We start from the raw sequence: 13,033 nt of genomic DNA, 5'->3' as shown, positions 1-13,033 counted from the left end.
AAAGTTTTATGGACAGAAAAGACCTTATAATGTGAACAGGAAGATGGAGACAGTTGCATAATCCATTAGCTCAGAGTAAAAGGCTATAACAAACCATATAACATACCATTTTCTACCTGCCAAATATCTCTCCAAGACTTGATGATTTACCTTAATGCTTTGTAAAAGCTCTCGCTAAGTCTTGTACAGAGTTGTTTTGGGACTAATAAATAATGCATACAGTAGGCAATCCTCAAGTGCTTGGAAATTTTCTACATCAAAAAAGTCAGTTGAAGATGGCACAAAAATCAATTTAAAGGTTATAAAAAGGAGGCTTGAATTTACAACAGAGCAGAGAAAATTTGTGAATATTTTTCAATAAGGGTTTTGTTAAAAAGATTTGCAATAGTCTCCTATGTTTGTAACAGAAACCACAATCTGCTTTGAAAAATGAATAGGGTAAAATTCTAGTTTAGTGACTGTTGGCTATCTCAGAAAAGGGTTAGGTTTGAAAAATGAAACTTTCAGAGATGGGTCTACAGGCTAAAGTATGTGCTGGGAAGGTATTTTTAAGTACCTACCTCTACCCCCTCTCTCTCTAGATTGTCCTGACCTTTAAAAATATGTGTGTTATAAAAAGTGAAACCTTGCAAAATAGATCTTCTGCTTGAATGAAGTACAACAAAATTGTTTTCAGCTGCACAACTTTGCTCAATCCCTATTTATAAGGTTTTAAAGATATGCAAATACTAATTCCTCAGTTTCGAAAAAAAAAACACTGATATGGCTCAGAATTCTACTCAAATAGCAGGAATTGCATTTTCAGAACTAAAGGCAGAGAAAAAGCAACTGGTAACTGAAAATTAAAGTAGAATGTTGTTTTGTCTAAATTTCGATAGGAATAGACCTGTCATGTAGACATATCTCAGGGCCCTCTAGAGGGAGAAGGAGTGGAGGTGGGTACTTTAAAATACCTTCCTAGGACATACTTTAGCCTGTAGACCTATCCCTGAAAGTTCCATTTTCCTAACCTAACCCCTTTTTTAAGATAGCCAAAAGTCACTAAACTAGAATTTAACTCTGAATTGAGGATTGAATAGCAGCAAAAATCAGAGGTAAATTATTAACCTCCTTGGCAGATTATTTTAATGGTCAAAGCACAGAACTAAGGATTGAAAAAAAAACACTGTCAGATTTGAAGGTGTTTTCCAAAAGAAGAATTGATCAAGGTTGAGTCTAAGGTCCCAACATAATTACCCAAAACCACTTGAGGACAGAAAACTAGCCAAAATATAGAAAAACAAACATATGGACAAAAGATACTGACTTAAAATTTGCTACAAGAAAAAAAAAACTCAAATTCACCAAGAAACAAATTGAAGTACTCCCGAAGATAGGTAAATATGGATGGGAATAGGCTACAACTGACCAAGGGAAGGATACAGAAGCAGTATAAATGATGATAGCTTACTAGAACTTTCCCTGCCTGTTTTTTATATCTTTTTTGAAAAAATGAGAATTTCACCACCAGAAGATCTGAAAACCATTTTGCCCAAAAACATTTGAAAACACCTTTGCCCCTCCCTAAACTTTTGTGAATTGTTACTGCTGTTTGTGTTTAGGCCCATTTACCATCAACAGTTTGCAATACCTAAATAAACAAGAAAATCGATAAATTTTTAACTTACAACAGCAACTTTCTTAGCAGTCATTCCACTTGATCCAGTTCCAAAAATTTTAAAAATGGGATTTTGTCTTTTTAATTTATTTAATATAATTGCTATTTTTGACACTGTTGCCAACGTCAGGGAAGGATAATAGACCAAAACAAGCAGTGCAGATGCGAGGTGATTACTTAAAAATATTTCATTGGTTACTAGATGCTTTTGCTTGCAATTTCACAATGGATTACATTTATCAGTAAAAACTTTACATGAATTTGGATGCTTTTATTTGGTTGATTATTGGGATATTGCTTTATCTTAGTTAATTCGATTAGTCAACCTTATTCAAGTACTTATTTATTTCAATTAAACAAAAAAACAAGTTTTTTTTAAATGAAAGTGTAAAACGTCGGTTGATTCGTAAGAAGACGTTTATTCAATACTTGTAGAACCCAGGTCAACTGGAATAGAAAAGGTAAGTCAGAATGTTATATGCTTCCTCTTTTCCAAACTAGTGAGCTGGTACAAAAACCATACTATATATTACCAACAAATAACACTATTCCATAACCAATTCACCCCACTTTAATCGGGCATGCATCACCAGACCAATTCTTTCGATTAGTGGTCTTCACTCTTAGCATACGAGAAGGCGCTTGGCTCACTTCTCTAGCACTTTTCGTACTCTCATACATACTTCATATACGATAAGGCACTTGGATCACTTCTTTAGTTCACCTCTACTACACTCACTCTACGGCTTCTTTACATTTACAGGTTAAGTTTCTTTACAGGCTTTACGCATCGACCTGAACGGGTTGAATACGGAGCACCCTGTAGATCCGCGTGGGTCGTGCGACTTGTGCTTGGTACAGGTATTGGCGTATGGAATGCTGGACTAAGATCATGGGAAGTCGGCCGTGAGTTTACATCAGGCGTTTTAGGTGGAGGGGTGAGAGCGGCAAACATAGTTATGGGTGACGAGGTAAGAGCTTCGGCCTATGGGTTTCCCGCAGATTCTTTATGTGGGGTTTCCAGGGCTTCAGCAGCATCAGGTGACCTGTTTGAATGGCAGAACACCTTTATCTGACACCTGTTTCGCCGATAGGTTCCTCCTTCGTTCGTCTTGATTATGTATGATCTAGGATGCTTGTCTGCTCTAACGGTTGTGCCAGACTGCCATGTCTTACCCTGGATTTCGGCTTGAATTGGTTGGCCGACTTGCAGGGGTTTTAGTTCTTTTGACTGCCTGTCGTGGTATTTCCTTTGGCGTGATTGTTGCTTTTTGCGGTTCTGCACGAACTCGCCATGATGAACGATTTTTTGGATCAGTAGTTCTCCAGTGCAAGGAACTATCGATCTCAAGTTTCTGCTCATCAGCATCTGGGCTGGGAAAGCCAGTCCATCGACCGGTGTGTTCCTGTATTCGAGCATGGCCAACTCGAAATCGTTTCCTGTGAGATCAGTCTTAGTAAGGATATCTTTGGCTGTTTGTACTGTCCGTTCCGCAAGTCCGTTTGACTGCGGAAAGTTTGGCAATGAAGTCTTGTGAGCTATTTCCCAGTCTTTTATGAACTTCTGAAATAGAGCTAATGTGAATTGCGGATCATTATCGGAGACGAGGACGCTAGGGATTCCATACCGCGCAAATCGTTTCTTCAAACATGATACGATTTGATGGGCGTATGCACAGCTACCGCCTCTATCAACCTCGAAAAACCGGCTGTAGTAGTCGACGGTGATGAGGTAATATTTTCCACTCTTGTGGAACAGATCACAACCGATCTTCTCCTAAGGTAGGCGAGGGATATTATGAGGTAACAACGGCTCCTTTTGATTCGAGTTCTGATATTTGGTACACGCATAGCAGTGTCTGATATGTTCTTCAACAGCCTTTGTCATACCTGGCCAGAACACAATAGAGTGAGCTCGTTGCTTAGTCTTTTCAATTCCGAGGTGTGATGAATGGATGCGGTCTAGGATGTTCTTGCGGGAATTTTTTGGAATAACCAAACGATCGCCTTTCAATATGATCTGGTCTATGACTGTTAACTCGTGTCTGACGTTCCAAAATGGGAGTATGTTTGTGGGGACGGACCTTTTAGATTCAGGCCAGCCCTTTTCGATAGTCTTAGTGAGCTCAACCAATTAATGATCAGCTGCTGTTTCTTCTGTTAGCTTTTTAAGCCTGTTCGGGCTTATTGGGAGAAGCGTCATCACAGAGTGCACGTACGCTTCGATCTCCATTTGCGTTTCTGTATCCTCTTCAGGGAGATATAAAAGGGATAGGGCGTCGGCAACAGAAATTTCTTTACCAAGGCGAAATATCACTGTAAAATCATATGGCTGGATTTTCAGTAACATCCGCTGCAGCCTAGGTGACGACTTCGAAATTGGGCAGTTTAGGACGACTTGCAGAGGTTTGTGGTTGGACACAACGATGAATTTCTGGCCATATAGGTACTGATGATAATGCAGGCAGCCGAAGAGGATAGTGTATAATTCTTTTTCTATCTGTGAATAATTCTGCTCGGTCCGATTAAGCGATCTCGATGCAAAGGATACAGTTTTTCCATTCTGAAGAATGGTAGCCCCAAGGCTGAACTTCGAAGCATCGACTTGGAGCTCGATGTTTCCTGATGTGGGATCAAGGAATGATAATGAGTCACAAATCGATTCTTTGATGTTTGTGAATGCCGAGTTGTGCTCTTCTTCCCACTTGAACTCTCGCTGGTTTACCAGTTCGCGAAGTGGTTGGTTCAGTGAGGAAAGATTGGGTATATACCTTGCCAGATAGTTCATCATTCCCAAGACGGTCTGAAGTTCATCTTTAGTCGATGGGATGCGCATTTCCTTTAGTGCTCGAACCTTCCGTGGATCTGGATGGATGCCAGCTTCCGATATTATGTGTCCAAAGTATGGGATGCTATCACTTTTGAACACGCATTTTTGAAGGTTGAGCTTCACGCATTTCTTGCGGGCTCTTATAAGCGCGCTGCGCACATTAGAATCGTGCTCTTCATCGGTTCGGCCGGATATACTGATGTCATCCACTATGACTGAAAAACCTTTGATACCTTCAAAGGCCTCCTCCATGCGGCGCTGGAATTCGTCTTGCACCGAGATTAGGCCGAACGGCATCCGTTTGAAGTTGTATTGGCCATATGATGTGTTGAACGTTGCTAATTCGGACGACTCCTCGTCAAGTTCAAGCGACCAATATCCATGGCGAGCGTCAGGTTTTGTGAAGTACTTAGCGCCGGCATGTTTCAAAACAGCTTCGTCAAATGTAGGCATTGGATGATGGGGTCGTTTGATGGCCATATTCAAGTCGTGGGGGTCGATGCAGACCCGAAGACTCTTGTCAGGCTTTTCAATTACAACTGCAGCGTTGACCCAATCTGTGGGGTGGGAGACTTTTTCTATGACCCCAAGGCTTTCCATCCTATCGAGTTCCTTCTTAAAGCTGTCTTGGAGGGATATCGGGACGCGTCTAGCTGGTACTGCTTTTGGTTCAGCTCCTTCTTTCAGAGTAATGTGGCACTTTCCTTCGAGCTGACCAATACCTTGGAAGAGGTCTTGGAATTCTTCGACAAATGGAGTTGATTTCTGGACCTTTGAGCTCTCGACTGTGAGGACCAGCTTGACTAAGTTGTGTTTCCTGCTAGTATCGAAGCCAAGGATTGGTACGGGGGCATCTTTTACAATGAAGAAGGGCTGAGTTTCACTGCTGCCGTTTGTGTATGTACATGTCAGTTTGCAGACTACAAGCGTAGGTATTTTCTGGCCGCCAAAACTAGTAAGAATCTGTAGCGTTTCACGTACTACAGGCTTTGGCTTGAGGGTCTTGAAATTCCTTTCTGGAATGATGTTTACTTGGGGGCCAGTGTCGATTTTGAAAGTGATTCTGGCTTGTCCATTCACCATAAGCTTCACATAGGGTTGGTCCTCACCTTTGTCCATGTTAACAGAATCAATAATGAGCTAGGAACCCCGATGGAATTGCTCACTAGAGGCCCGTTAGAATTGGCTACTAGGGCACCCGATGGAACTGGATGGTAGGCCCCGAATAGGATTGATTGTTAAGGCTCAAGAAAAAATCGCTCTTTTGGGGCAAAATGGAATTGCTTGCTTGAGGCACGGTGTCTTGAAGGTTTCCTTCGTAGGAGGGTCCTGATGGTTTTATCCAGGCTTCTGCAGTTTTTTAAGTAATTACCATAGCAACCACCTGCATATCTTCAAAAATATTGCTCTCTTACTTAGCAAGCACCCACATCTCGAAGAAAATTGATAACACCTGCGTCTTGAAGGAGTTTGAAAAAAAGTGTCAGTACCGGGATTTGAGGGGATAACTGTGTCACAGAATTCACTATGCTGTCCCTACTAATAGCTGCGCACTTACTTGTCTTAGTAGTATTTTTGAAATACCTGCACCATCTATATTTTTCATACCCAAAACATCTTGTAAAATCATTTTTATTAAGGTTTTGAGTTAAAGTATTCAATCATATGTTTTTTGATTTTTGTGTATGGCAATCTGTATATTCAAATTGGGATGTTCGTAAATTTAATAGCATTAATTAATAACTTATATTAATAATGAAGGTCCTTTAATAAGCGGCAATTTAGACTTTTTTTCATATACCAAAGAGATGGTACTGAGAGATACAGCTAAATTTCCATTTTTATCTTCTGAAGTATATGCTACAGTAAAATCCATTCATCACAGCTATTATTTTATTTTACATACCATCCAGTCATCTCAACCCCCTTTATATTCAGCCTTGTCCAAGTTATCCCGCATTCGATTCCGCCCAGTGCAAGTAAACTTGCATTCTGCTTTTGCTAACCTTGTTTTACCTAACCATCCATGATGATTGAGTTGTAACCTAACTTGAGTTGAAGGGGGTTGAGTTCATAGTTTATTCTTACAGAAATTTGGGTGCCCCTCATAAAATAAATGACTTAATCGCTGGTAAATGTAGCATTGTTTTAAAAAGTATAACATTGAGTAGATGATAGCATTTAGCAAAGTAAATATCTTGTACAACTTCGGTAATAGCATCGACCTTTTTTACTTTGCTTTGGGCCGATTTTGTTTTCGTTCTTAATAGCTTAAAATCATGAAGAAGTTTAACGGGGATTCTCTCAGAATGCAAGTGCTATTATTTTCTTATAAATAATATTATTTTTATAAAAATATTACTGTTATAAAAATAAAATAATTTTGACGCAAATGTTACCAATGTCTATCCATCTCTCCCTAAGCTCTCTTTTAGTAGCGAGTAATGAACACAAAATAGGTTTTGAGTTAACCCCATCCCAGGCCTAAGACAAAAATTTTCAAGAAACTCACTAATAAATTATTAGTAAGTCTCAAGTTGTTTCTTTAATTTGTTGACAAATACATACTAAAATACCTAGTACTACACCCTTAAAGTATTGTTGTCTTATCTTATAAAACACGCACCCGTGGTTTATCTTCTGGCATAAAATACGAAATTGCACATTTTTGTAGATAGGAGCTTGAAATTTTTGCTGTAAGGTTCTCTGATACGCCGAATGCGATAGTGTGATTTTTGTTAAGATTTTATGACTTTTCGGAGATGTTTACCCCTATTTTCCAAAATGAGGCACATTTTCTCAGGCTCGTAACTTTTGATGACAAAGACTAAAATTAATGAAACTTATATATCCAGAATTGGCATGAAAATTAAATTCTTTTAATGTATCTTTCAGCTTCAAAATTCCGTTTTTTTAGAGTTTTGTTTACTATTGAGCCGGGTCGCTCCTTACTTCAGTTCGTTACCACAAACTGTTTGACCGTTGATTGATTTTATGAAAAAACGATAACTTCCGTTCTCAGCTCTAATTGAGATTTTTTGATATTTTTAAATTAATTATTTTAACACTAATTGTTGGTAATTAAACTCTTAGGTTATTAGCCCTTCAGATTAATCTATGCTCAGCAATTCAAATACTATTTAATCAATCTCATTGTCACGCAATTCATTTTTTTTCTCTACCATATTTATTCAAAAAATAATTTATTAAATGTTAATTACAGATAAGAAATAATTTAACATTTTTAATGACCATGTGTATAAGTGCCCATACACAAGAAGTCATAAAACATGGGATAATATTCAAAAACGAAAATTCACTTCTAACTAGTAACAACGCTTGGAAATTATTTATGAAACTAGACCCTAAACCATTTGAAACATTGTTCCAACAGGTTATAAGACTGGAGAAAAGTACATAAGACCTGAAAGTATCAATTTTTCAATTCTTAAAATCAGACAAGGGACTACAGGCAAGCAAAAGCAACCATAAAGAAAAGAAAGATATACCATCCCCTACCTATCCCAAAATCAAAACAAATAAAATAGTTGATGATTTTGATGCAAAAATGGCCGAAATTGATAAAGCTATAGGACTCAGAAAAACCATTGAAAGATGGAAAAAGAGATCAATTAATGAAAACCAAAACCCAGAAAATAAAATTAAACCAATTAAGACCCAACTTAGACAAAGGAAATTTTATGATGGACAATATACGTTATTAAAATATGCCAAATATGCCAATCAACTAACACGGCTGAAAAGAAACCAATACAAGAAAAGATAAATCTCTCTGAAATAAAACCAACAGAAGTTGAAACGAAAGATATAACAGATATTTCCCCAAACACACAGGAAACCGCTCCAAATGAAGCCCAAACAACAAACATTGTATGTGACATTGTAACACAAACAAAAAAATACCAGTGACAATAAGGGGTACAGAAAACATTGAAGTAGCATCAAATTCCACTAATGGTACCAGCAAACCGAAATACAATTTTAAATGTCAATACTTCTGTAGAATAATAAACGTTACGACGGAAGCTACCAAAATCAACACGACCTCCCATATTCCACATCTTACTACTAATACCAAAGAAAGCACAAACGAATTAATGGAAATCTCTAAAAGCACCTCAAAGAAATATGAAACGACTACCTTCTGGAAATACAATACTCAGAACGAGGAAACTACATCAAAATTTAAATTTGAAACTGAATATACCCCAATAACAGAAGTGGAAGAAACATTCCCCACGTCGAACTCCGCGACTACTGACCCACAACCAATAGAGTTAGACACCTCAATGTCAGAAATTACTACAGAAACTATCCCTAGCGTACTAATGCCAAATAACAACGATGAAATTTTAATAACAGTAAGGCAACCATACCGATCCACTAGCTGGATTTGGGCTTCTAAGAAGAAAGGAAGAATCCAAGTTAGATGGCAAATCCCTTTTGTTGACGCCGACTATGGTAGAACACAATGTATGGATGGAGACAACAAATGCCAAGATGAAAATCACTGGAGAGAATGTTGGACTACAGATGGTAAAAAAACTTGCGCACGACTGGCCACGGCTGACGAGCCAGCAAAGAATGAACTGGAACCCCTCTCGGAATTAACCATGAAAAATGCTCATATAATATCAACTCATCAGGCATTCCTCATATTATATAGACAAAGGTTGGAAGCGTTATTTGAACTATTCAATAAAGAAATACAAAAACTTAACCAAAGCACAACACGTATATTTGAAGTATTTTTCCGAAAGAGTAAATATAAAAGCTCAACGAGTTTAATCCTGATAACTAAGAAATCAGCACCTGACTGAACTTGCCCATGGACAAGGTTGAAGCTCGTAAGAAAGCTTTCATTACGGGAATAGTGTTACAACCAGATTAGTTGTTTTTCCGTGCTTATATATCCTAGGACCATGCTTCTAATTATTGAAGTCCACTTGTTCGAGTCACAATCCAAAACAGTTAGCAAGTTTCTAACCACTTCCACTCTAATAAATTATAGCAAATCAATGTACGAAAATAAACGAAAATGTTAAAAAAAACTAAAAGTTTTTTCATTTACAAATTATTGTTTATAATATAATAAAATTTAATTTTTCAATTCTGCATTGCATAAGACCGTATATAATGAAGACATTGGGCAGAAAGAGGAATCCCAAGATTTCTGATTAGAATATATACCTGCATTTATCTGTTGCAATTATATTAGCTCATTTTATTTCTAACCGCAATGATTCTAAATTTTTATGAAAGCCTAATGAAAAGGGATTTTCTGGCAAAAATCCTTAAGTTCAGTCATGCTAAAAAATAAACAAGCAAATCCTATTTCAGTACATTTCATATATTTTAATCTAATGTATTCCACCCTCTTCAACTTAGAAGCTGTTAAACTAAGCAAGAAAAATTATTCAACAAGAATATCTTTCCCGACAATAAAAAAAAAAAAAAATCCACATGGCCATAATGACATAGGAACTAGCAACACAATGGTATTAATATCAATCTTTACCTTGACATCAACCAATACGCTTTCGAGGCAAAAAACTTAAAAAAAGTAGTCATTTGACCATTGCTCATGGATCAACTGTGTATTAATACAAAATAAATACCTGGAGTAAATTCATACTGATATCCGAGAAAAGCGGACGCTGTAATCACATGGAAAAGATGGTCCCATAGGGTCACTTATTTTCGGAGAAGATAACTTACTGGTGTACATAAAAAGACAATAAGTGAAAAAACAGACAAACCATGAAAACAAAGCTGTTAAAAACCGTTCAGTTGAAAACTATATTATTGAAATGCCCAATTTTAATCAGTTTCATAGGGGAACTTTCAACTGAACATTTTGATTCTCTTTACTTATCTTTTTGTTTTATGATGGTTATCTAACTACTAATGAATTGCGTTCAATGTTCTGATTTAAGTTAAATTTTAAATTTAAGTTAAATACAGTAAAACAATAATTGTAAATTCTAAGTTTGAAGATCTGAAAACAAATTTCCCCTAATGACAATACACACTAGAGCTGCCATGAAGAACAATCGAAGAAGTAGCAAAAAAAACATAGAAAAAGAGGGAGGAGTCTGACGGGGATTGGGGGTTATTATAAACAAACAATAAGTATAAAAGCAAAGGAAGTATATAAATCCAAAAAGACAGAAAAAAACAGATTTAAATAACATCAGAGAAGTTTAGGGTTTTTGACATTTTAAGATGACCGAATGTCCGTTTCATCTCTCATTGATGGAAGGACACATAGCAACCTAATTTCTTCTATAAGTGATTGACTAAAAGGGCCGTTCTTAGGGTTGGCATTTAAAAAAATATTTGCTGCGTGAGCTAGCCCTAAAACATTTCGATTTTAATTTATTCCATATTTAAATTCTTTTTAAGAAATATGTTAAATCATGGTATCAAAAAAACTATCGATTTTTCGTTTCTTCTCATTTAGTTCAACTTCAGTATTAGAAAGAGATAGATATAAAAAAGTTCGTTCCCCAGCAGCTAAAAAAAAGAAAGTATTTTTCAACCAGCCGGCTAGTTGTATATTTAATTTTAGTTTCATGGATTTTCAAATTCCCTAGACATTAATTACTTTTATTATTCATTTAACCGTCTTTAATATACTCTAACCTATTTAATTTTCATTTGAGTAATAATAAAACAATTTATAATACTTATTGACTTTTTTCATACAAAGAAAAAAAAAATATCCAAAGAAAAACTAGGAGTAACCTTTAAAGCTCTCAATTTAGGTTGTACATTGAAACCTATAAATCTTGAAAATCTACTAAAATAGCTTCAAAGTTTTTCCAAGTCTCTAGTTAGCTTTCTAAGTATTTAGTAAGAAAGCTTACTGAGCCTCTTTTCCTTACATTTACCAGTCAGAGTTAAATCCGCTAAACAAGAATGTGTTGCGATTTGGAATATTATAACTGAAAATTTGAATAAAATGAAATTTGAAATAACGCACATGTTTCAATAGAGCTTAAGTGTGAACACACCAGACAAAGCATGGTAAGAAAAATAAATAAACAAAGAATTAATTAAAACCTCTTCATAAAGTGGAAGCACTATAAAAGGTGGCAAAATCTCCCGTTCTCTTAAAATTGTCCTCTTGTTTGTTCTTCTTTATTTCATTCAGTCTTCTCTTCATCTTGTTTTCTTTTCGGCATTGAAGGTTGTTGGAGCTAGGACCAAAATATTCAGCTTCTTCCCGTCTCACCGATACAAATCAACCTGATTGACATAAACAACAACATAGGCTACAATCTATTTTATGTATCTATGGTCGCTAGGACATCTATCATTTTTTTAAAGTTATGATACCAGGCGTTTTTAGATTTCTTTCGATGCAAAATGAACAAATTAGTGTACTCTAGGTTTAGAGACGAGTTTGTCTCAAGGGCCTACAATTCCTAACTTCCCGTAAAACGAATTTTTGATTCTGAATTCTGTTTCCACATTGTGACGACATATTTGTTTTTGCACTGTATCAAAATATGTAAGCAGTATCACGATTGGGCTTAACCAAAAAAGAAATCAACATCAAGATTTGCCGGAGAGTCCCCTTCTTTAATACATATTCCCAAATTTAATTCCCTTCTAATTTGAACTCTGAAGTTAATAAAGGTCAGGTATCGACAATCAGCTGAAACCTTAAATATTATCCAACTAATAAAGGTGTTTTGCTGAAAATTAAACACTTCAAAGTCGGTTCTAAAAAATTGTCTGTTAAACATCCAAAACCAAACTGTGCCTTTTTTTTCAGTTTCATAAAGAAAAACCAACCAATTACATCAAGTTTGGATGTCAGAAAACTCTTCATAGAATAATAATAATTATAAAAAAAAAGTTGGACCCTGGTTTTCCTTTTGTTTCTAAGCCCTAAAGAGAAAAGAAAAACCAAAAAGGTTTAAATTCAATCGATTTGGCAGATAATTTTTCTGATACTGACCTCGAAATACGACACTAGACCCTTAAAGTCCAAACCGGCGGTGCTGATCTCCTTTTCGAGACCCTTCAGCCAGGAAGTGCTCTAGGGGATTAAGGGCCAGCAATTCTGTGCTTTCGCACACCGTTCCTGCTTACCTTCCCCAAATTTCTCCAGTTAACCATTTAGAGCTGGGTCGACTCTAGCTGAACTGACAGAATCATGTCACTGACCCCAATCCCAAACTTTATAACCGGCCACATCAGGAATAAAACCTCACCCTCGGAAAACGAATTGCAAAACCTAGCGTGCCAAACACTCAGTTAGGACCTTCCTGATTCTAATTATTGTTCTCATTAACTTTGAATTAAAATAAAAAAGCAAACATTCCCTAAACCTAGAGCTGTTCTCTTTTTTGTTGCCTAGTTGAGTGAAAAACTGCAACAAAACAACCCTTGAAATTTTTTTTAGTCTATTAGATACATTAATGACAGTTGGTAGGTAATTCTTATAATCATTTCCGAGCGTCACAGGTTTACTCTTCTGGTAAAAGTTTCCCAAAAAGCCAATCAGATGTTTA

At 36.5% G+C, this 13,033-nt stretch overlaps 1 protein-coding gene across 1 annotated transcript in view; it reads right to left on the bottom strand.

Annotated features, from left to right (window-relative positions):
- The window catches only part of LOC136026583 (carbonyl reductase [NADPH] 1-like), a 42,724-nt gene extending 40,932 nt beyond the window's left edge, over positions 1–1,792 (bottom strand). The window contains exon 1 of the mRNA XM_065703291.1: positions 1,668–1,792. Coding sequence (XP_065559363.1) covers positions 1,668–1,691 — 24 coding nt within the window. The 5' untranslated portion in view covers positions 1,692–1,792. The remainder of the gene's footprint in view (positions 1–1,667) is intronic.
- Positions 1,793–13,033: the final 11,241 nt, after the last annotated feature.

Source organism: Artemia franciscana, chromosome 4 (genome assembly GCF_032884065.1).
Source record: "Artemia franciscana chromosome 4, ASM3288406v1, whole genome shotgun sequence".
NCBI lineage: Eukaryota > Metazoa > Arthropoda > Branchiopoda > Anostraca > Artemiidae > Artemia > Artemia franciscana.
Note: the sequence above shows the minus strand (reverse complement) of the source record. Positions and strands in the feature narration are given on the sequence as shown.